This window comes from Schistocerca gregaria, chromosome 3 (genome assembly GCF_023897955.1).
Source record: "Schistocerca gregaria isolate iqSchGreg1 chromosome 3, iqSchGreg1.2, whole genome shotgun sequence".
Classification (NCBI taxonomy): Eukaryota; Metazoa; Arthropoda; class Insecta; order Orthoptera; family Acrididae; genus Schistocerca; species Schistocerca gregaria.
Window position 1 is genome coordinate 949,253,774 of NC_064922.1, and position 25,930 is coordinate 949,279,703.

The 25,930-nt window shown below is 42.8% G+C and overlaps 1 protein-coding gene across 1 annotated transcript in view; it reads left to right on the forward strand.

The window, feature by feature from the left end:
• Positions 1–1,672: 1,672 nt before the first annotated feature.
• LOC126355891 (troponin C, isoallergen Bla g 6.0101-like) overlaps positions 1,673–25,930 on the forward strand; it is a 36,218-nt gene continuing 11,960 nt past the window's right edge. Inside the window, exons 1-5 of the mRNA XM_050006396.1 lie at positions 1,673–1,766; positions 7,068–7,095; positions 11,738–11,881; positions 17,537–17,656; positions 22,524–22,655. Coding sequence (XP_049862353.1) covers positions 1,764–1,766; positions 7,068–7,095; positions 11,738–11,881; positions 17,537–17,656; positions 22,524–22,655 — 427 coding nt within the window. The 5' untranslated portion in view covers positions 1,673–1,763. The remainder of the gene's footprint in view (positions 1,767–7,067; positions 7,096–11,737; positions 11,882–17,536; positions 17,657–22,523; positions 22,656–25,930) is intronic.

Sequence of the window (25,930 nt, forward strand, 5' to 3'; positions counted from 1 at the left end):
GTGTTGAAAGTGCTACATGAACATCGATTGCACCCGTACCATATTTCTATGCAACAGGAATTGCATGGCGACGAATTTGAACGTCGTGTACATTTCTGCCACTGGTCACAAGAGAAATTACGGGACGATGACAGATTTTTTGCACGCGTTCTATTTAGCGACGAAGCATCATTCACCAACAGCGGTAACGTAAACCGGCATAATATGCACTATTGGGAAACAGAAAATCCACGATGGCTGCGACAAGTGGAACATCAACGACCTTGGCGGGTTAATGTATGGTGCGGCATTAAGGGAGGAAGGATAGTTGGTCCCCATTTTATCGATGGCAATCTAAATGGTGCAATGTATGCTGATTTCCTAGGTAATGTTCTACCGATGTTACTACAAGATGTTTCACTGCATGACAGAATGGCGATGTACTTCCAACATGATGGATGTCCGGCACATAGCTCGCGTGCGGTTGAAGGGGTATTGTTCTTTTTAATGGTTGTAGGGCGCAAAACTGCTACGGTCATTACCGCACAAAAAACGGTAGTGAATAGCATATTTCATGACAGGTGGATTGGTCGTCGAAGCAACCGTACCGTGGCCCGCACGTTCACCGGATCTGACGTGTCCGGATTTCTTTCTGTGCGGAAAGTTGAAGGATATTTGCTATCGTGATCCACCGACAACGCCTGACAACACGCGTCAACGCATCGTCAATACATGTGCGGACATTACAGAAGGCGAACTACTCGCTGTTCAGAGGAATGTCGTTACACGTGTTGCCAAATGCATTGAGGTTGATGGATATCATTTTGAACACTTATTGCATTAATGTGGTGTTTACAAACAATCACGCTGAAACAGCATGCGTTCTCAGAAATGATAAGTTCAGAAGGGTACATGTATCACACTGGAACAACCGAAATAAAATGATCAAACGTACCTACGTTCTGTATTTTAATTTAAAAAACCTACCTGTTACCAACTGTTCGTCTAAAACTGCGATCCATATTTTGAGACTATTACAGTGGCATCTATCACAAAGCGAAAAAAGTGGTGCAAATAAAACATTCATATTTCTTTACGCACTACATGAATATGTAATAAAAAATGGTGGTTCCTGTTTAAAAAAAAGACCAGTTGATATCCGTTTGACCTATGGCAGCGCTATCTAGCGGGCCAACGACAGCGCCACCTGGTTTCCCCCTTCAAGCTAGACAAATTTCGTTCTTTGTAGTTTTTTCGTTTGACTCTTATTTCGTGAGATATTTGGCCCGGTGACGATCAATGGAACATCCTGTATTTCAATTAGGTTGTGGCAGTAGAGACCGGAGGTATTCTACGTGGCTATTAAAATAACTTTGGATACAGGTAAACTGCTCAGCTGCATGCGGACGACTTTGTGGGCAATAGCAAGGCTAGATCTGCGGAGTGAGGAACGCTCGGAGAAGGCTCAGTCCGGAAAGCAGCAGTAGACGGTGTGTGGCGGCGCCTTCGCGCGGTCTGCACGCGGGAGGGGGAGCGACCGCGACGCGCCGTTGGCCACTTTCGCCGCCGTCAAATGTCACTCCGGCGGCCGCTAATTCGGGCGAAGGACGGGTCATAGGTACAATGCAGCCCATTGCAGCGCACGCGGACTCTTACTGCCGGTTCTCCTCCGCTAAATTGGAGCGTTGAGGAGTCGCCCGAGCCGCCCCCAGTAGTGAGACGACGCCGCAGGAGCCACCAGGACCACTGCCGCCGCCGCCGCCGCCGCCCCCGCAGCCGCCGCCATGGTACGTCTCCAGGCGGCTGACGTACCTGCCGCGGCCGTTAGCGGTTACTCGGCTGTTTACGTGGGGTTGTGGCTAGCGTTGGCATTGTATTGTAGATGCACCTATGTCTAATGACCACTCACCGTAATACGTGACTTAGTTCCGTGATAACAAAGAAGGCTGCGGTTCACAGCATGTCTACAGGGTAAACCAGAACTCCACGTACAAAATTTCGGAGGTTGTTCAGAAGAAATCCAAGGGGACCAGTGGCCCTTCACAGAAGATTGACGTAATGTGTTGCCTCATTTACCTTATTTACTAGCAACGGAAGACAGCAAAACGAAAGCTGAAATTTTAAATTTAGCATTTGAGAAATCTTTCACGCAGGAGGATCATACAAACATACCGCCGTTTGAGTCTCGTTCAGATTCCCGTATAGTGATAGACGTCCCTGGGGATGTGAATCAGCTGAATGGGTTGAAAATAAATAAATCGGCAGGGTCCTGATGGGATTCCAATTCGGTTTTACAGAGAGCACTCTACTGCATTGGCTCCTTACTTAGTTTGCATTTATCGCGAATCTCCTGCCCAACGTAAAGTCCCGAGCGACTGGAAAAAAGCGCAGGTGACGCCTGTATATAAGAAGCCTAGAAGGACGGATCCGCAAAATTACGGAACAATATAGTTAACGTCGGTTTTTTGCAGTATTCTAGAACATATTCTCAGTTCGAATATAATGAATTTCCTTGAGACAGGGAAGTTGCTGTCCATGCATGAGCACGGCTTTAGAAAGCATCGCTCCTACGAAACGCAACTCGCCCTTTTTTCACATGATATCCTTCGAACCATGAATGAAGGGTATCAGACGAATGCCATATTCCTTGACTTCCGGAAAGCGTTTGACTCGGTGCTCCACTGCACACTCCTAACTAAGGTACGAGCATATGGGATTGGTTCCCAAGTGTGTGAGTGGCTCGAAGACTTCTTAAGTAATGGAACCCAGTACGGTGTCCTCGATGGTGAGTGTTCATCGGAGGTGAGGGTAGCATCTGGAGTGCCCCAGGCAAGTGTGGTAGGTCCGCTGTTGTTTTCTATCTACATAAATGATCTTTTGGATAGAGTGGATAGCAATGTGCGGCTGTTTGCTGATGATGCTGTGGTGTACGGGAAGGTGTCGTCGTTGAGTGACTGTAGGACGATACAAGATGACTTGGACAGGATTTGTGATTGGTGTAAAGAATGGCAGCTAACTCTAAATATTGGTAAACGTAAATTAATACAGATGAATAGGAAAAAGAATCCCGTAATGTTTGAATACTCCATTAGTAGTGTAGTGCTTGACACAGTCATGTCGATTAAATATTTGGGCGTAACACTGCAGAGCGATATGAAGCGGGGCAAGCATGTAATGGCAGATGTGGAGAAGGCGGATAGTAGAATTTTGGGAAGATGTGGTTCATCTGTAAAGGAGACCGCTTATAAAACATTAATACGACTTATTCTTGACTACTGCTCGAGCGTTTGGGATCCCTATCAGATCGGATTGAGTGAGGACATAGAAGCAATTCAGAGGCGGGCTGCTAGATTTGTTACTGGTAGGTTTGATCATCACGCAAGTGTTACGGAAATGCTTCAGGAACTCGCGTGGGAGTCTCTAGAGGAAAGGAGGCGTTCATTTCGTGAATCGCTACTGAGGAAATTTAGAGGACCATCTTTTGAGGCTGACCGCACCACAATTTTACTGCCGCCATCTTACATTTCGTGGAAAGACCACAAAGATAAGATAAGAGAGATTAGGGCTCGTACAGAGGCATATAGGCAGTCATTTTTCCCTCGTTCTGTTTGGGAGTGGAACAGGGAGAGAAAATGCTAGTTGTGGTACGAGGTACTCTCCACCACGCACCCGGTGGATTGCGGAGTATGTATGTAGATATAGATGTCCACTAGAGTGACCGAGCGGTTCTAGGCACTTCAGTCTGGAACCGCGCTACTGCTACGGTCGCAGATTCGAATCCTGCCTCGGGCATAGATGTGTGTGGTGTCCTTAGGTTAGTTAGGTTTAAGTAGTTCTAAGTTCTAAGGGACTGATGACCTCAGTACTTAAGTCCCATAGTGTTCAGAGCCATTTGAACCATTTTTTGACTTAAATTGGAACAATCGCGTAGATAATGTTGTGGGTAGAGCCAACCAAAGACTGCGATTCATTGGCAGAACACTTAGAAGGTGCAACAGGTCTACTAAAGAGACTGCTTACACCACGCTTGTCCGTCCTATTCTGGAGTATTGCTGTGCGGTGTGGGATCCGCATCAGATGGGACTGATGGATGACATCGAAGAAGTACAAAGAAGGGCAGCTCGTTTTGTATTATCGCGAAGTAGGTGAGATAGTGCCACAGACATGATATATGAATTGGAGTGGCAGTCATTAAAACAAAGGCGTTTTTCGTTGCGACGGGATCTTCTCATGAAACTGCAACCCCCAGTTTTCTCCTCCGATTGCGAAAACATTCTATTGGCACCCACCGACATAGGGAGAAATGTTCATCGCGGTAACATCTACATCCATACTCCGCAAGCCACCTGACGGTGTGTGGCAGAATGTACCCTTAGTACCTCTATCGGTTCTCCCTTCTATTCCAGTCTCGTATTGTTCGTGGAAAGAAGGATTGTAGATATGCTTCTGTGTGGGCTCTAATCTCTCTGATTGTATCCTCATGGTCTCTTCGCGAGATATACGTAGGAGGGAGCAATATACTGCTTGACTCCTCGGTGAAGGTATGTTCTCGAAACTTAAACAAAAGCCCGTACCGAGCTACTGAGCGTCTCTCCTGCAGAGTCTTCCACTGGAGTTTATCTATCACCTCCGTAACGCTCTCGCGATTACCAAACGATCCTGTAACGAAGCGCGCTGCTCTCCGCTGGATCTTCTCTATCTCCATTATCAACTCTATCTGGAACGGATCCCACACTGCTGAGCAGTATTCAAGCAGTGGGCGAACAAGCGTACTGTAACCTACTTCCTTTATTTTCGGATTGCATTTCCTTAGGATTCTTCCAATGAATCTCAGTCTGGCATCTGCTTTACCCACGATCAACTTTATATTGTCATTCCATTTTAAATCACTACTAATGCCTACTCTCAGATAATTTATAGAATTAACTGCTTCCAGTTGCTGACGTGCTATTTTGTAGCTAAATGATAAGGGATCTTTCTTTCTATATATTCGCAGCGCACTACAATTGTCTACATTGAGATTCAATTGCCATTTCCTGCACCATGCGTCAATTCGCTGCAGATCCTCCTGCATTTCAGTACAATTTTCCATTGTAAGAGAAATCAGGGCTCGCATAGAAAAATTTAAGTGCTCGTTTACCCCGCGCGTCGTTCGAGAGTGGAACAGTAGAGAGACAGCCTGAAGGTGGTTCATTGAACCCTCTGCCAGGCACTTTATTGTAAATAGCAGCGTAATCACGTAGATGTAGATGGTTGGTTGGTTGATCTGCGGGAAGAGACCAAACAGCGAGGTTGTCGATCCCATTGCATAAGGGAAGGGTGGGGAAGGAAGCCGGCCGTGCCCTTTCAAGGGAACCATCCCGGCATTTGCCTGAAGTGATTTAGGGAAATTACTGAAAAGATAAATCAGGATGACCGGACGCACGTTTGAACCGTTGTCCTCCCGAATGCGAACCTCGTGTGCTAAACACTGCGACACCTCGGTCCTTTGGATTCACCTTGTATGATGTTGATGAGTGATACTTTATGTATATATACTTCTATGTAAACCAGGCTGCTTCGTCTGTGACACGACGAGGAAGTGGTAAAAAATGTTAAAGTAAAATTTTTAAATAGTTTACCGAAATTCTAGGAGCGCACAATAGTAAATTACACGAAGGCTGAAGACTGGCATGTAGCTCAATACCTGCTCGAGAAAAATAGAAATAAACAACAAAGCAAGCAGCCTTGTCTGTGTATAAACGTACAATGTCATTCGTCAACTGTTATGTGATATCTGACGTATATGAGTTCCGGCATTTATAATATATTGGTGGATTTTATAGAAACAAACTGCTGTCTACTGACACACGTAAGTTATTTCATTTCGTTTCCCCCATCGAGAGATTTTGCCTCCGTGTTAAGAACACCTTCTGTACTTTTATGTACACATTCCCGTTGACTTAAAGACTGACTTGACGCTTATTACTGGAGCGTAGAATTACAGCTTAGAAGCGATGACGAGAACATCCTAATTCTCCGTCATTTCGGAACAACGTTGTTTCTTTGTAAAACTGAGGTCCTGAATTCGTTCTGCTCCCGGACAAGGATGTTTCTCATCGAAATAGACTAAAACGTAATGCGAACAATATATTCGGTACAAACATGACAAGGCATACCCTGTAAGTTTGACTATAACCCGAAAGCTGCAATGGATTAAAATTTCACCTATTCCGCATATAAAATCAAAATAAAAAATAAAAATAAAACAGGGATCGCAATGAGGGTGAGGGTATTGTTGGGAACGTATAGGATTATTTGAAGAATCTACTATACGTAGGCTCTATGCATGAATAATTTGCTATCAAACTGAAGGAAAAATCTTATAGATTTTTTTGACCGCGTCATGTTCCTCTCCAGTTATTTATCACGATTCCTCTGCTGGGATCTTCTTCAGGATCTTCTGGCTGTAAACAATCAAACAGCCTGCGAGACAGGAACTGTTTCAGCGACTAGTCATAACGGTGTCGCTAAATAATAATTGCAGCTTATGGCCCCGTTTATGGCCGTCACATCATTGAATGAGCCGCACAATGTCCCCGCTGAAATGAAAGAACGAAATCGAACAATGTGGAAAGGAATCAACAACGTTTATATCTTTACGCATACTGTACCGTGATGTAAACAAAATCTTCTGCTGCGAAATCAGCAATACATTTGCTGTTTATCTGATGTTAAAGTACTTTAGAATATCTACATTTCTCTGTTACAACAAAACTTAATTACACAATTCTTAAAGCACTGTGACTATTTGCGCTGTCTAGGCTGATAAATACAGATAATTGTTTTTATTTTAGATTTAGTACCTTCGCTTGTCTGGCATTTCACTGGTGTCGGTACCCAGTACAGAGATCTACCACCTCAACTTACTAACTTCGTTAGTAGATTTGGCCAAGTGCTGGCAATAGAGAAACACCGAACAGTCGGAAGAGGACAACTGTGTTTAAATCAACTACATGTACTCTACAGGAAACAGTTAATGGTCATGTTAAAACCTGTTTTATCTGCCATAAACCATTTTCTAACTCAACACTTTTCTTACTTTTCAGGACGATCTTCCAGCGGAACAGATACAGCGTAAGTAGATTATTCAATTTGATTTATCTCACTGACGTATCTTTTATTTTATTTTGTTTTGTTTATATCTCTGGTCTACACTATTTAGGTTAACTTTTATAAGCAGGTTACTGCTGTCTTTAGAGAAAACCACATATCAATATATTTTTTGAAACTGTTTGTGACTGTGTCGGAAAATAAACTATTTTCGTAACATAGATTTGAACAATGACTATTGTCCCCAGTTCTTTCCGTTGACATTTTTAGTCTTGAATAAAATTTTTACTACTGTTTAAAAGTGCTTTCGTGAAAGAATGACAAATACAGTAACGTTTTTTCGATAGACGTACGAACTTGTGTGTTTTAATGTAACCCTGGGTGTTTATGAAGTTTATATTCATAGTAATAATGAACAATATTAAATTGTGATTGAGAGTCGATTGGCCGGATACCGTCAAAGTGACGTGTAAGAAAAGTACCACTAAATCTACAGCTGCCGTAGTTTGCATCTTGGTATTTCTAAATCAATTGTTACGGTAGCAGGGGGAGATTGCAAACGTACAAAATTCGTCTACGAAAAGTTACATAAGAGGGATAATTTTCACAAGCAAGGGAACTTTAAGGGTCAACCAAGCAACGTAACCGAATTTGTCCTTGAGTAGTGTGAAGCGCACGCGTAGAGAGGGCTGACCTGCACAGACCATATCGTGCTCCGTACTAGCAGATGCCCGAAAGCTATTTACTCACACAACAGCTGGTTACAAGAAAATCGTGTCAGTTTACGCTCTGTCGGGTGCGTAATGAAGACTGAAAGTGCCAACTGCGCTTAACCAACAGTTTCGTCGACGCTGGATCGTTAGAGCAGGGGTAATTTCTCAGTTCCAGCGACGTTCTTACCTCATACCGTTGGACAATTTGTGGGGCTCACACACTACAACTTCATTTTGCCCTCCTTATATGGATTTTCCTCTGTTTCCAGTTGTCCTTCATACGGTAGCTGTGCTGTTACTTTTTTTCTTCTGTCCGTGTTCTTCCCCTCTTTGTAGTTATTCCTTCGACGCGAAACCCTTCCAGACCGCGGTGTTTGTTTGCAATGACGTCACCTACACGTTGAAGCAACAAAAAACCTGTTAATACATGATGCACCTGACGAATCTCAGGAGCATTAACAACTGTATTACTTAAACAAAAATTTCGAATATCACTTAATTGTTGAACTGTTACTGAAGAATTCTTGCTGCTTTTACATAAAATCATTCAGCTCCTTTGCCTGTTACCTGGCTCTGAGTTAACAACGTTGGCATCTTTCACGTCTTTCGAGATCTTTGAAAGACTCAGAAGCTAGTGTTCCCTCTTATCACGTCTACTTTATCAGTTGTAAACAAATTGGTCTGCAAACATACGTATATGAAACTGCACCAAACAGTTATTTGCGTCTTTCCCAGACAATATGTATACGGACCGTTTCTAGTTACTTTATGTAAAAGTGAAAATCTTTCTGTTACCATCACACTACCGCATGTTCCAAAGAATTCGTAGTTCAGTGATGCACACTGGTTTATAACGCCTTGTTGCGGTTCAGTATTTGTCCTCTACTGGTTTAATTCAAACACTGAAAAAATATCAGTGTTGTTTAAATGATGCATTCGTCACTTCATGGAATGTTACAAATCTAAATTCAGTAAACCTCTGGAAAATATACCAGAAAAAAGGAGAGTTCCAACAATGATGTTATAACGGCTGAAACCAGCAAACACATTTTTTGTTTTATTAAGATGTGTAAGGTTAAAAATAAGGTCTCATTTGTGGCCCGGTCACACTCGCTTGAAATTGATACTGATTTCTAAAGCACAAGTGTATCTCCCTATATCCGAACGGTGTCCGATGAAATTTGCACAACGCTGCACTACGACGCTAACCAATGTTGAGATGTACTTCTAACAGAGGACAATTTCCAGGTCGTACTTTTTCCAATATAGTAAGTCTGTAGATCATCATCCCAATTTAATTCATTTAAATGCATCTAAAACAATTTCTCCGTAAGATATTTCTCATTTTCGTCTTCCTATGCAGGCCACTTAGTTCACCAAACTCATTCAATAACACAGCCTAACAAACGCTATTTCTTTGATTTCTTTTTGTTACGTAATATCTTAATATGGTGTTTTGGGGACTGAATCCATATATGAATTCTTCCTTTCTTTCTCTCTTTCCGAACAGTTTTGTTAGAGCGTAGCTCCCTTATAAGCTAGGAAGATAGTAAAACACATGTAACAGAAATGATATGTAATTTAATTTCAAATGTCAACAAAGGTTTTATTGAAATAAAAACAGGAAAAACGGTCTTTATTACATGGGAATTTTGTGTCCATCAGCTTATATTTCATTTCTCTCTTCTTGTTAAAGCCCCTAACACAGCTTTTTCTCCGATGAATGGCCTGTGGCATGTAACGGTGAAGTGACCAACAACGATACACCATCACATTGTATTGATATTCCATCGGCCGTGGTACCATCTTACCATTACTCCGACGTCTTCAAGAAAGCGCTCACCTAGATTCCGAGGTTTCAGGGACAAGGGCAAGGTGGCTGTTGAAAAAGGGAAAAGTGAGGCGCATCAAACAGCCTAGTTTGTTGAATATTTCGAGGGTGTTGGCTACAGCAGAAAAATACTGTGCATCCTTCTCATCGCCTAAGAGTGATGCTGAAACCTCCCTCTCGCTCACTTTTTCTCAAAGTTGGAATTGGACATCATTTTACGAACTCCAGGGACAACAAACACTGTTTCTTTCAGTTTCGTTTCTCCTACGTGAGGTAACTCCTCGAAGACGTACTTGAAACATTCTGTGTCTTTCGGTAAGCCTCCCGCGAACTGTTTCATTAGGAGCAGCTTAATGTATAGATGTGTTAATAGAATTTTTTTCGGATCCACAAGATTCTAGGAATTTTCAAGTATACTAACATTTATAACCTGTGTCATTGAAATATTCCATATTATTGCTAACTGAAATAGTATATGAAATAAATGTATTAAAATCGCTAAAAATATAATTTTTAAATATTGTATTAAGTGTAAAAAAAGGTGGCGGTAAGGGACTTTTCTTGTCATCTTAGGATTCAACACACTAAAAATCTCAAGAATTAGCATGTCTCATTGAAAAAGGTATTTCATCATTGGGCTGTTTTATTTTCAACAAAGACACTTGTACGCTACACGTAAAGACATTACGACAACGGTGAATAATTAATCGTTTGGATCTGCAGTTCTTGTCTTTCTTTCCGTATTTGTCGTTAAGTTATTGGATATAGGTCCCCCTTTCATGCAAAAACTGTGTTTTTTTCTTGTTACTCAAAACATGTTTCGATATCGTAACCTGCAAACCAAACGATGTAAATATGAATTTCATCGGCAAGTTAACGCATCCCTTGATTTTTAGCAAAAACGTGAATTTAGTGTGGCAAAATGTTTTGCGTATATATTTGTTACTACTCACGTTTTGTTGTGACTATACATCTTTTACGTTCTGAGGAAAGTGCACACACATATTAACATATTTTGTGTAATTTCGTTCTTAAAAATGCCTTTTCACTTCGTAAAACGCGTTGAACACTATGTTGTTGTGTTTCCTAACCCCGTCAGCGTTCGTTTTTGCCACATCAAAGTCATGTGATTTCAAAAAAATTAAGAAATTGATGGAGATGAAATTCACTTTATGTCGTTTAGTTTGCAAGTGGCAAGCTATCAGTGAAGAACGCCATACAGATGGTCCTGCAAAATGATATAATGTAAAACCACGGTAAGAAGAGAAACGAACAAAGACTTTCTTTAGGCGTCTCTTTGTAAGGTCAGTTATAACCTAAAACATGTTCATTTTTACAGGTTCCAATAAACAAAACCCATTGAGGGTAGGTGCCGAAACATGTTTGGGTAACAAGGAAAAACAGTGTTTTTGCATAAAAGGCGGACCTACATCCAAGGCGAATAGCTTAAAAGTGTACATTGTTAAACAAAATATTGTTGCCTTTCTGGGACCAACAAAAATTGTCCTCGTAATTTAGAATGGTTTTTGCCTTTTTCATGTGTGTCATCCCTAACGGTGGAGAAATGTATTCAGCCCAACAATGTGCAAGTGACAGCTGTTGGAGCTAAAACGGCGGCAGTGTGTTATCATGATGTCAGTTGTTGTTGTTGTTGTTGTTGTTGTCCAGAGACTGGATTGATGCAGCTCTCCATACTACTCTATCCTGTGCAAGCTTCTTCATCTCCCAGTACCTACTGCAACCTACATCCTTCTGAATCTGCTTAGCGTATTTATCTCTTGGTCTCCCTCTACGATTTTTACCTTCCACGCTGCCTTCCAATACTAAATTGGTGATGACATGATGTCAGTGAGCGAGGAGAATGGGAGGAATTGCCATTAGCATCCAAATAATTGAAACCTGTCAATTAGAGGGGTTACTCTTTCGTTGAATACATGAGTTTTTTATCTCGTAAAATTATTCCCCTAAAAGCAATAGCTTTTTGGGTGCTCCTTCTTATCCAGTCCTTGAAGTACTGTAGATGTTTAGATAAGGCCAGTGTAAATAACATTGCAGTTATACCTGGTTGATGTTGTGGTGAAAAAGGAAAAGTGAATTAACGTGTGTTATTTTTTTGCGCCAGTGCTGAAGAAGGCGTTCGACGCCTTCGACCACGACAAGAAGGGCTACATCACCACCGACATCGTGCGCACCATCCTGGACATGCTGGGGCTCAAGCTGGACGCGGACACGCTCAAGGACATCATCGACGAGGTCGACGTCGACGGTCAGTCATCACCGGCGCACTCGGCCTATTCACAAAATATCGATGCATCGAGACGCCGGTACTTCTTTGCAAAAAAACATCGATCTATATTGGCGTCATTACTCCCACAGTATCGATATCGAAATATAAAATATAGAGTACCGATATTTTTATTTTGTCTTACATTTTCTTCGCGAATTTCGGTAAATATTTGAACTTTTGCTTTTTTTTAAAAATTGTAGTACAACATAACTTTACTTTCACTTTCACTGCGTGAAGAAGTCTTACTACTTTTTGAGCTTTCATCACTGTCATTCTTTCTCTTTGACTATGTGAAGCAAGTGTAGAAAGAAGAAGATTGTACTAGGGGCGGAGGTGTCAATGGAATAACAAGATATCCGATGTGAAGAAATAGCGCACCAGTAAAAAATTAATTTTTGACGCAACTAGTGCACCTTTTCTTCACATCGACGTTCTTCAAAAACAGTTACTGAAATTGATGGAAAAAAGTCTACTGGTCTTTGCGGTGGGCGGAGACATGTGAGCGGAAATGCTGACGTAATCTCCGCTCGGCGCTACCAACAGAAACTTCAACGTTTAACCTCACCACGCAGTTTTGCGGCTGCTAGGTCACTGGCGTTGGTACAAATAAAAAATAAGAAAAAGAAAGGAGTGAGTCGACACGAAGTGTTCCGGACAAATCCGATGTATGACGAACCCGAACGACGGACCCGTCAGACCCCTTTTATTGTGCCACTTACATGCAGTTAGCAATGTTAGCAAAGTGGTTATCGCGAGGTGTCAACATACATCGTCTTGTTTTCAATTCTTGCTCTAAGGGGGCTAAGGACAGATGTGGGTCTCATGTACAGAATATCTAATAATAAATCAATACTTGAATATAGGCCTACAATTCTAAAACTGGCAGTATACACCGTCTGATCAAAGAAACCCGCCAGGGTAGCCGAGAGCGCTAACGCGCTGCTTCCTGGACTCGGGTAGGCGCGCCAGCCCCAGGTCGAATCCGCCCGGCGGATTAAGGACGAGGGCCGGTGTGTCGGCCAGCCTGGATGTGGTTTTTAGGCGGTTTTCCACATCCAACTAGGTGAATACCGGGCTGGTCCCCACGGCCCACCTCAGTTACACGAGTCACAGACATTTGACACACGTACACACTATTTCACGATTTACACTAGACGTAGACAGCTGGGGTACACTGATTCCGTCCCGGGGGGTACAGGGTGGCGGCAGGAAGGGCATCCGGCCATCCCTAACACTAACACTGCCACATCCGTTGTAACCACGCCGACCCTGCGGGACTATGGTGTAAGCGAAAGAAAGACACTATGAGGTCAAAAGTATCCGGACATCTGGCTGAAAATGGCTTAGAAGTTGGTGGCGCCATCCACCCTTAGCCTTCACGACAGCTTCCACTCTCGCAACCATACGTTCAATCAGATGCTGGATGGTTTCTAGGGGAATGGCAGTCCATTCTTCACGGAGTGCTGCACTGAGGAGAGGTATCGATGTCGGTCGGTGAGGCCTTGCAGGAAGCCCGTATTCTAAAACATCCTAAAGGTGTTCTATAGAATTCAGGTCAGGACTGTGCAGGCCAGTCCATTACAGAGATGTTATTGTCGTGTTACCACTCCGCCACAGACCGCGCATTATGAACAGGCACTCGATCATGTTGAAAGATGCTGTCACCATCGCTGAATAGCTCGTCGACAGTGGAAAGCAAGAAGGTGCTTAAAACTTCAATGCCGGCCTGTGATGTGATAGTGCCACGCAAAACAAGAAGAGGTGCAGGCCCCCTCCATGAAAAACACGACCACACCATAACATCACCGCGTCAGAATTTTACTGTCGGCACTACACACGCTGGCAGGTGATGGTCACCGGGCACTTGTCATACCCACACCCTGCCACATTGTGTACCGTGATTCGTCACTCCACACAGCGTTTTTCCACTTTTCAATCGTCCAATGTTTACCCTGCTTACACCGAGCGAGGCGTCTTTTGACATTTATCGACGTGATGTGTGGCTTATGAGCAGCCGCTCGACCATGAAATCCAAGTTTTCTCACCTCCCGCCTAACTGTCACAGTATTTACAGTGGATCCTGATGCAGTTTGGAATCCCTGCTTGGTGGTCTGGATAGATGTGTGCCTCTTCAACTGTCGGCGGTCTCTGTCAGTCAATAGAAGAGGTGGACCGTACGCTTTTGTGCTGTACGTGTCCCTTCACGTTTGCACTTCACTATCACATCGGAAGCAGTGGACCTAGGAATGTTTAGGAGTGTGGAAATCGCACGTACAGACGTATGAGACAAGTGACACCGAATCACGTGACGACGTTCGAAGTCCGTGAGTTCCGGATTATCGAGACTGGACCGAGAGTGGAAACGTGACACCTGGTCGGAAGAATCACGTTTCCTGCTTCAGTAGGTCGATGACCGTGTACGGATAGAACATCGTCGTTCGATCGGCTGCTCGAGACATGTGCCACGCCACGGACGTAGGCCGAGGGGACAGTATTACATTACGGCGCTTGGCTTCAAGGGTCCTGTTGTAGTAATCGAAGTTACCGTGACTGCTACGGATTACGTCTATATTCAGGCACGCATTTCTCGTTGTCTTCGCATATTTTTGTCCAACCCCTTAGTCCTATTTACTGCAGTTGTAGTTGAATCCGCATTTATGTTGTATAAAGCAGGGTCACGAGGAAATACGTTTTACCGAAGTGCTATAGGTCTGTCTTCATCCTTCATGTGACAACGGAGGCTGGCACGAGAGCAGTTTACGTCACAATAGGCGATTCCGGCCACCTTGTTTGAGTTTTAGCGCAATTTATTGAGACACTATAGAACTGGAGATTGGCACAAAAATTAAACCCAGCGGAGTTTCATTGAACTGTCATTTTAGCTGCCTTGGGATGGTGACCTAGTACTTTGTGAACTGCGCTATTAAATGTGAGCACGGTCATGTTCCCAGAGGAAGCCTCAAATAAGCTAGCTGATTTTTCAACTTAAGGAAGCACTAGGTAATCTGATATGGCAGGGAGTCATATAAACAAATGAAGTCTCTGAAGATAAGAGTATTTATAGATGAGTCATATGATGCTCAAAAACACTACTTCTGACAGGTCTCAATACGACATCGCAACAATTCTTCTTGTCATTGAAGAGACTTCAATGATACTCTTCAATGACTCGTTTACCCCATCATCGAACACAACACTGAAACAAAAAGACAACACATTTCAGATTTTTCACTTTTCAACAAATATAGATTACAATATCCCTCGCATTCATGTTCATTTACGTTCCCTTAATAAAGCATTGCAATCTATGTGGAAACTACAGGAACACGCGTGATGTAAATGGTGATTTAAATATACAGTGTGGTCAGAAACACTTTGAAAAGCTGGTAACTGGTACAGGTGTTGCCGCGTGGGTTATGGTAGAAATAACTGCTCAGAAGCGACAAAGAAGCTGGTATAAGTATCCGTATCCAAATACACATATATCTAAACAGGCAGATCCGGCACTGCGGTTCGCAACGCCTATATGAGACAACAAGTGTCTGCTGCACTTGTCAGATCGGTTACTGCTGCTACACTGGCAGGTTATCAAGATTTAAGTGAGTCTGAACGTGATGTTATAGTGGGCGCATGAGCTATGGGACACGGCATCTCCTAGGTAGCGGTGAAGTGGGGATTTTCCCATACGACCCTTTTACGAGTGTACCGGTAAAACATCAAATCTCTGCCAGAAAAAGATCCTGCAAGAACGAGACCAACGACGACTGAAGAGAATCGTTCGATGTACCAGAAGTGCTACCATTCGGCAAATTGCTGCAGACTTCAGTCCTGGGTCATCAACAAGTGTCAATGTCCGAACCATTCAACGAAACATCGTCGATATGGGCTTTCAGAACCGAAGGCCCACTCATGTACTCTGGATGACTGCACGACACGAAGGTTTACGCCTCGCCTGGGACCGTCAACACCGACATTTGACTGTTGATGACTGAAAACTTGTTGTCTGGTCGGACGAGTCTTGCATCAAATTGTATCGAGCGGATGGACGTTTACGGATATGGAGACAACCTCATGAACCCATGGACGTTGCATCTCAGCAGGGGCTGTTCAAGCTGGTGGGGGCTCTTTAATGGTGCTGACATGTGCAGTAGGAGTTATGTGAGACCTCTGATACGTCTAGATACGACCCTGACAGGCGACATGTGCGTAAGCGTCCTGTCTGATTACTGCATACATTCATGTTCATTGTGCATTTCGACGGACTTGGGCAACTCCAGCAGGCCAATGCGAGACCCCACACGTCCAGAATTGCTACTGAGTGGCTCCAGGATCACTGCTCTGACGTTAAACACTTCCATTGGCCACCACACTTCCCAGATATGAGCATTATTGCATCTGGAATGCCTTGCAAAGTGCTGTTCAGAAGAGATCTCAACCATCTCGTACGCTTGCGGATTTATGGACTGCCCTGCAGGATTCATGGTGACAGATCCATCCAGAAGTACTTCAGACATTAGTCTAGTCCATGCTGCGTCGTGTTGCGGCACTTCTGCGTGCTCATTGGGCCTCTATCGATATTAGGCAGGTGTACCAGTGTCTTTGGCTCTTCAGTGTATTAACAAAAACAATTTGACACGTTGCGCCTATTGCGATTTAATTAACATTGAAGATAGGCAGCTCGTAGCGCGAGCAAATTCAAGGGACACGCCAGACACGGTGTCGCCAAACGTGTTCTTCGGTTGGCTTCCTAAAACCGAACAAGAGAGCGATAAAAGAAATTGGAGGTCGGACGGTAGAATGGGTCGAAACCGAGCTAAAATGTGCGCTGTCTCGTGCGCTATCATCTACTCTATGAGAACAACTGACGCTATTTGTATCTGGCGGCCAGTAGAATTTCCGCGTACAACGGCCTGGTTGGCTAACTTCAATGTTAACTAATTAGGAAACGGCGCAATGTGTCGAATTTTTTTCTTAACAACTACTTCTCAGTGCAGCCTACCCTGCAACACCCTAACAACCTTTTGAAATTGTTTCCGACCACCATGTATAATGCCTTTACCTCGAAATGTGTGAAATATGTATTTATAGTCTGTCTGCTTTCTCGACGACAGTCTACAGCTAACGAAAAATTGCTTCGAATTGACCCTATACTGCTCTGCTACGGTGAAAAATGTAATTAAAATTCTACTCAGGAAATAAAAACCTAAAATCTTGGGAAACAGTGTTATATTCTGCTTCGTCTACTATCCTCTTTCTAGTTATAACAGCTGGTCATCTGATAAATCTATTCTACCATCATTCATGATGTCAACAGTGGGAACGTGGCGAAGCAGCTGCGTCGCGCACTATTCAGGTGATGGACATTACGAGCTCAGTTTTAAATATAAATTTCTTGTGACATGTCTAGACTAATTGTATTGACTCTTTTGTCTCTTTGGCTACTACTCTAGACGTAAAAACGTCACAGATACCAAAGTCGGTAATTTCAGATATTAAAATGGGTGTCTTGTTACGGATATTTGTTAACATCGACCCTACATAACGTATAACATATGTACTCGAGAACGTCCTTATGTACGGTTTCGCATGATTGAAATTACTTACGTTTGCCAGCAAGACGTTGGTTTGTTTCAGGTTCCGGTCAGCTGGAGTTTGAGGAGTTCGTGATCCTGGCCTCCAGGTTCCTGGTTGAGGAGGATGCTGAGGCGATGCAACAGGAGCTCCGAGAGGCCTTCCGTTTGTACGACAAGGAAGGTGAGAGGCGGAGGGAGATAATAGCGCTTCCTCTACCGAGTCGCAGTTAACAGTGTTACACTGTGTTACGCAACTAGTGAATCACTACCACAATAATATTAAATTGACTGCGTATGTATTCTAAACATGTCATTCGGTAACGGTGCTTTAATGACCCTACCGCGTAACTGTATGGTGAGTCCACGTCTTCATTCTGTTGCAGACTTTGTCACAGACTGTACAGTAACGTAATTGTAGTGTTTTGTACATAACAATTAAAATATTATCCGATGGTAAAATAAATTTCTTATTCAGTTTTTCATGTTATTCGAAAAATTAATCTGCCATTTAATGTCATATGTGTATCTTACATTTATCGAAAGATCATGCTGGTCATATAAGAAGAAAGCGTTAGTTTGCCTAATTTAGTGAACCAGTTATTTACAGTGTGCTGTAGTGATTCGCAGGAGAGCTGCATGGACATTTGATAGATTACATACACCGTGACAATTATTGAACTATATGAAATAAAATGGCCACGACGTGTGAACGGTTCCGGTTAGGACGTTCACAGTGCGCGGTTGGGCGCGGGGCATGATGGGAGTTACTAAGCACATGCGCACGGGCCTTGTCGTCGGCCATTTGCATTTGGATGCGTTCGTCAATACGGAGGATTGTCGCATTTGGGGGACTGTGAATCCTGATTTCGCCATCGAGAAGTCTCTTCGCCCTCAACGGGTGACTGTGTGGTGCGAAATGTCTAGTCACAGAATAATCTGTGCGGTGTTCCTTGACGGCACGGTGGCTACGGAACGGTACGTGAAGGTGTAGGAAGATGATTTCATCCTCATTGCCCAAAGTGACCATGATTTCGACAAGATGTGGTTCACGCAAGAAGGAGCTCGACCCCATCGAAGCAGGAGAGGGTCTCATGTCCTGGAGGAGCACTTTGGGGAGCGCATTCTGGATCTGGAGTACGCAGAGGCCACTGGCATGGGCCTGGATTGGCTGCCATATTCTATGGGTCTGAACACATGTAACTCCTTTTTGTGGAACTCTTCTGTAAACAATGTGCACAGCAACAAGGCTAAAACCATTGCTGAGCTGAAAACAGCCATTCAGAGGGACACCTACAGCATCGATTTTCCGGCACTTCAGCAGGTCATGCAGAATTTCGCTATTCGTCTGCGTCGCGTCGCCAATGGTGGCAGGCACATCGAACATGTCACAACCTAAATTCCAATATTTGTAGTGACGTTTAAATGTTGAGAAAAGTGTGAGCACGCCGTAGTTTGTAACTTTTTTTTCATATAGTTCAATAATTGTAACCCTGTACATAGGCAGCTTTTACGCCTTCTACTGCAGTCATACTAAGTAAGAGTTGAGTTCGGATGTAACCCATACCATGATGGCATGAATATGAATCCGATTTTCTGTTATGCAAAATACAAACACTTAAATCATATTTACAGCTGTTATGAGTTTGAATACTACTTTTTGCACAGAGAACGACTATAACAATGGAGTTACTTAAAATGTGCACTTCAATCGGAGATGTTGGTGTTGTTGTTGTCTTCAGTCCTGAGACTGGTTTGATGCAGCTCTCCATGCTACTGTATCCTGTGCAAGCTGCTTCATCTCCCAGTACCTACTGCAACCTACATCCTTCTGAATCTGCTTAGTGTCTTCATCTCTTGGTCTCCCTCTACGATTTTTACCTTCCACGCTGCCCTCCAATGCTAAATTTGTGATCCCTTGATGCCTCAAAACATGTCCTACCAACCGATCCCTTCTTCTAGTCAAGTTGTGCCACAAACTTCTCTTCTCCCCAATCCTATTCAATACCTCCTCATTAGATACGTGATCTATCCATCTTATCTTCAGTATTCTTCTGTAGCACCACATTTCGAAAGCTTCTATTCTCTTCTTGTCCAAACTAGTTATCGTCCATGTTTCACTTCCATACATGGCTACACTCCAAACAAATACTTTCAGAAACGACTTCCTGATACATAAATCTATATTCGATGTCAACAAATTTCTCTTCTTCAGAAACGCTTTCCTTGCCATTGCCAGTCTACATTTTATATCCTCTCTACTTCGACCATCATCAGTTATTTTACTTCCTAAATAGCAAAACTCCTTTACTACTTTAAGTGTCTCATTTCCTAATCTAATTCCCTCAGCATCACCCGATTTAATTTGACTACATTCCATTATCCTCGTTTTGCTTTTGTTAATGTTCATCTTATATCCTCCTTTCAAGACACTGTCCATTCCGTTCAACTGCTCTTCCAAGTCCTTTGCCGTCTCTGACAGAATTACAATGTCATCGGCGAACCTCAAAGTTTTTACTTCGTCTCCATGAATTTTAATACCTACTCCAAATTTTTCTTTTGTTTCCTTTACTGCTTGCTCAATATACAGATTGAATAACATCGGGGAGAGGCTACAACCCTGTCTCACTCCTTTCCCAACCACTGCTTCCCTTTCATGCCCCTCGACTCTTATGACTGCCATCTGGTTTCTGTACAAATTATAAATAGCCTTTCGCTCCCTGTATTTTACCCCTGCCCCCTTTAGAATTTGAAAAAGAGTATTCCAGTCAACATTGTCAAAAGCTTTCTCTAAGTCTACAAATGCTAGAAACGTAGGTTTGCCTTTTCTTAATCTTTCTTCTAAGATAAGTCGTAAGGTCAGTATTGCCTCACGTGTTCCAACATTTCGACGGAATCCAAACTGATCCTCCCCGAGGTCTGCATCTACCAGTTTTTCCATTCGACTGTAAAGAATTCGCGTTAGTATTTTGCAGCCGTGGCTTATTAAACTGATAGTTCGGTAATTTTCACATCTGTCAGCACCTGCTTTCTTTGGGATTGGAATTATTATATTCTTCTTGAAGTCTGAGGGTATTTCGCCTGTCTCATACATCTTGCTCACCAGCTGGTAGAGTTTTCTCAGGACTGGTTGCCCAAGGCCGTCAGTAGTTCTAATGGAATGTTGTCTACTCCGGGGGCCTTGTTTCGACTCAGGTCTTTCAGTGCTCTGTCAAACTCTTCACGCAGTATCTTATCTCCCATTTCGTCTTCATCTACATCCTCTTCCATTTCCATAATATTGTCCTCAAGTACATCACCCTTGTATAAACCTTCTATATACTCCTTCCACCTTTCTGCCTTCCCTTCTTTGCTTAGAACTGGGCTGCCATCTGAGATCTTGATATTCATACACTTGGTTCTCTTCTCTCCAAAGGTCTCTTTAATTTTCCTGTAGGCACTATCTATCTTACCCCTAGTGAGATAAGCTTCTACATCCTTACATTTGTCCTCTAGCCATTCCTGTTTAGCCATTTTGCACTTCCTGTCGATCTCATTTTTGAGACGTTTGTATTCCTTTTTGCCTGCTTCATTTACTGCATTTTTATATTTTCTCCTTTCATCAATTAAATTCAATATTTCTTCTGTTACCCAAGGATTTCTAGCAGCCCTCGTCTTTGTACCTACTTTATCCTCTGCTGCCTTCACTACTACATCCCTCAGAGCTACCCATTCTTCTTCTACTGTATTTCTTTCCCCTATTCCTGTCAATTGTTCCCTTATGCTCTCCCTGAAACTCTGTACAACCTCTGGTTCTTTCAGTTTATCCAGGTCCCATCTCCTTAAGTTCCCACCTTTTTGCAGTTTCTTCAGTTTTAATCTACAGGTCATAACCAATAGATTTTGGTCAGAGTCCACATCTGCCCCTGGAAATGTCTTACAATTTAAAACCTGGTTCCTAAATCTCTGTCTTACCATTATATAATCTATCTGATACCTTTTAGTATCTCCAGGGTTCTTCCACGTATACAACCTTCTTTCATGATTCTTAAACCAAGTGTTAGCTATGATTAAGTTGTGCTCTGTGCAAAATTCTACTAGGCGGCTTCCTCTTTCATTTCTTAGCCCCAATCCATATTCACCTACTATGTTTCCTTCTCTCCCTTTTCCTACACTCGAATTCCAGTCACCCATTACTATTAAATTTTCGTCTCCCTTCACTATCTGAATAATTTCTTTTATTTCATCGTACATTTCTTCAATTTCTTCATCATCTGCAGAGCTAGTTGGCATATAAACTTGTACTACTGTAGTAGGTGTGGGCTTCGTATCTATCTTGGCCACAATAATGCGTTCACTATGCTGTTTGTAGTAGCTTACCCGCATTCCTATTTTCCTATTCATTATTAAACCTACTCCTGCATTACCCCTATTTGATTGTGTGTTTATAACCCTGTAGTCACCTGACCAGAAGTCTTGTTCCTCCTGCCACCGAACTTCACTAATTCCCACTATATCTAACTTTAACCTATCCATTTCCATTTTTAAATTTTCTAACCTACCTGCCCGATTAAGGGATCTGACATTCCACGCTCCGATCCGTAGAACGCCAGTTTTCTTTCTCCTGATAACGACATCCTCCTGAGTAGTCCCCGCCCGGAGATCCGAATGGGGGACTATTTTACCTCCGGAATATTTTACCCAAGAGGATGCCATCATCATTTAATCATACAGTAAAGCTGCATGTCCTCGGGAAAAATTACGGCTGTAGTTTCCCCTTGCTTTCAGCCGTTCGCAGTACCAGCACAGCAAGGCCGAGATACCGTACTAAAATTATTTACGTGTAGCGATATTGCTGTTATTATTAATGCCTTTGTTACGGTAACTGTTGTCATTATCAGTGTTATCAGTATTAAAAGCGTGACTAAGGCTTTTCTGAAAATTCTGTTTTCCCTTCTCTCACACCACAGCATGTGTGTGTCGGCAGTCAGTCATTGCCAGGCTCGCATAACGCTTTAGAAACCGACAACCATGCAGTGGAGCGCTCATGTCACAAGGTGTGTCCGTTGCAGGTAACGGGTACATCACGACAGGTGTTCTGCGGGAGATCCTGCGAGAGCTGGACGACAAGATCACCGAGGAGGAACTCGACATGATGATCGAGGAAATCGACTCGGACGGCTCCGGGACCGTAGACTTTGATGGTAAGTCGGTTCAATTCCTTGTAGCCAACTGCGATAACATGTCATACTGAATAAGCCATGGTATTAGACGTAGTACAACAAGATCGTATTTTGCATTACATTTCCTCCGTCTCCTTCGGCTCCAGTCTCATTTGAGCTTATACAGAGGGTGGAAAAAAAATTTGGACAAGTCAAAAATACAACACATAATCGTTCCTAATTCCGTGCAGGAAAACAATTGGCATTCAAAAATGTTTCAGTAGTCTCCGAATGGAAAAATTAGTTCCTGTATAGTTTTGAAAGGAATCTTACACCATTCTTGCTGAAAAATAATGACATATTTAGGTGTATAGTGACCACACACCATTCTCTCCAATGTAGACATAAAAGCTCAATAATATTGAGGTCTGGTGACTGTCTTGGCCAGAGGATGTGCGAAAATTCATCCTCGTGTTTACAAAACCGGGCCTGGAAGAAGTGTGTTTGTGAGCAAGAACCCTAATGTGTTCGAAGACAGCATCATCATTGGGGAACGAACATTGTACCACGGAATGGACCTGATCACCCAAATTGTTCACACAATCGTTGGCAGTAATGAGGCCTTGCTGAATAACCGAGCAACCATGGGGCCCATGGAGTAGTACGATATGGCTGCCCAAATGGTCACCGAATCCCCCATCATGGTTTCACTCTTCAGGCCTGCATGTCAGAAGTGAACTCGGCCCCAAATTGGAAACGGTGTCAAACAAGACTCATCCGAACAAATGACTTTCCTCCAGTTCTCCATAGTATAGGTTTTAAGTCTTCGGCAGCACGTTTCCCTGTTACGGGAATTTGTACCTCTGATGTGTGGTTGTGGTACTGAAGCGGACCCTGTAGTTCCCAGCTTATGAAGCTCAGTTCGTGTTGTTTTAGTGCTGACGGGTTGCGACATTCAGCTCTGCGGTGATTTTCGCAGCTATCATTCTCTCATTTTTCGTCAGTCTTCTTTAACGACCGTACGTCACGATCATCCATCACACACTTTCCTTCCTCGTTAAGACTTAGCGGATGGCGTTTCCCCGCTTTCCCTGTATGTATGTATGAAAAAAATTGAGTACAGTGTCCCTTGAAGCACCAAATAACTTGGTTACGGAAGCATCCAACATACTAGCAGCAGCAATTTGCTTACGTTTGAATTGACTTAGCTGCGACATAATGCACTCACGACTACACAGAACACTGTTCCGAACCCCACTGACACTTGTGAGTATTAAGGACTCTGCACAGGTGCCGTTCGTGGTCAAATAGAACAGCGCTACCTGCAGACTTGGTTACCAACTGTGTTTATGTTCAAGCACGTACTTCTCACACCGTTTCCATATTTTTGTTGAGATACTCCAGTAATGTATCTCTCTGCAATACATAATGTTGAGAACACAATATGGTTGTTCTTACTGACGTGTTCACCTCATATGGAAATTTTTAGAGAATAAATTAACTTTTGAGTTTTCTTAGCTTGTGATGCATTCCGTTATATGTCACATATATTCTAGAAATTTGGTTTCTACATTGCCACTATGGACTGACAGCAATAATTTGTATGTGTGCTATGGAATTATACATTGCAGAATTTTACAAATTTGAGCACGTTCGATATTTTAATTGGTGTTCTCTGCAACAGCTGTTTTTAGTGTTTTTCTTCCTCTTTCAATTTATGATGTATTTTAATTTCTTACTACTTCCATTGCAATTGCTAAAACCAATAATTGCAGTTTGTAATAAGGAATAACTTTTGTAATCTACTTGAAAAGCTGTAACATGAAAGATCTGTTATAAAAGGGAAGGCAAGAGTTCTGTAAATAAGGAATACATCAAATCAAAGAATCATGAGCTACAGGCACTGTCTACATCGGTGGAGGATGGTTTTTCTCATTCTCTCAGTGACGTAAGGCTTTCGTAGAACAGTGATATCATTGTCTCATAATCTGAAAAAAATGAAATCAGCATTTAAATAATTAGGCCACAGTCTTGATTGCAGAATCAATGTAGTAGACCTCCTTCACCGCGTTTCATTGTGTTCACTATCATCAGAGTCTTTGGTAGATTGAAATGACACACAAAAATAGCAGTCGAAAACAGATGAAAACCGGCTTCAACATAATGAGGCTTTATGAAGTCCATCTTTTGCTTGAGAAGAGATATTAAGATATCCTTGACGTGTGAAAAGAAATCGAAGATGAGAATAGAAATGACAGATCAATGTATCAGGAAATAAATCTTCAAGGAGCAGACATGCAGTTATTTGCTTGATATAGACGCAGAAGCGACCTTGACAGAATTAGACACGTCCATGCAGAGAGGCCACACTGTCAATGCAGTAGCTGCAAAAGCGGGGCGTGAACCGTCTCCGGTTACCTCACTGGTATGAACATTGCTCACGAAAGGCAATGACTTCGGTTTTGAGTCCGGGCCTGCAAGTTCAAGAAGTAAAATTTTGTTTCCCCAGGCGAAAAGCGATTGCCACGACAGTCTCCTAAAGTCGCCCTCAAGAGACGAATGCTATGAGTGACCGCCTTTCATCCGATACTCGGTTTCTCTGTTGGACCTGACACTCATCAGCGCAAACTGTTCTCGCAGTTGGAGATCGTTTCCTCAGTATTGACCATAGCAGTTACGACAGTTTACCGTTTACCACAAGGGCTCAGGGAATGAGGAAAGTCGGGTCCGATGGTCTAACGATAAAGTACATTTTGGAAGCCGGAAGGTAGCGGGATCAAATCCTGATTACACATGCAATATTTTACTTTGCGTTTGACCTAGTCATTACTTCTCAACGATGTGAACATTCACCAGGAAAGACACGTGGTTCGGATTCTACATTATACTGTAGGTCCACTTTCTTCAGTAAGACGATTGGGGTAGGTTAGAGACGCGCAAGCCGCCGAAATGGCGTCCAATTGAAATACACACTAGTTGGTTGAGCCATATGGAATTATTATTGGGGTATGAAGTGGTCACCACAAGAAGTCATACGATGCCGAGGCATCCTCAGTTCGTGAACTTGCAGAACAAATGGAAGGAAGGACGCAGTTTAAAGAAAACTGGAGAGTTCGGCTGAAACTGTGGCAAAGTCACAGATCACTTTGAGAAATGTAACTGAAAGGAATGGGAATTCAAAGAAGTGCACACTTAGCAATCTGCAAAAAGTGTCAACGGCCGACAAAGTGCAGTGCACCCTTTCCAAGGCTCCATTGTGATCTATCTTTTACGTGTACTAAAACGCATAGATTTACTATTTTTCTGTATTTAAAACA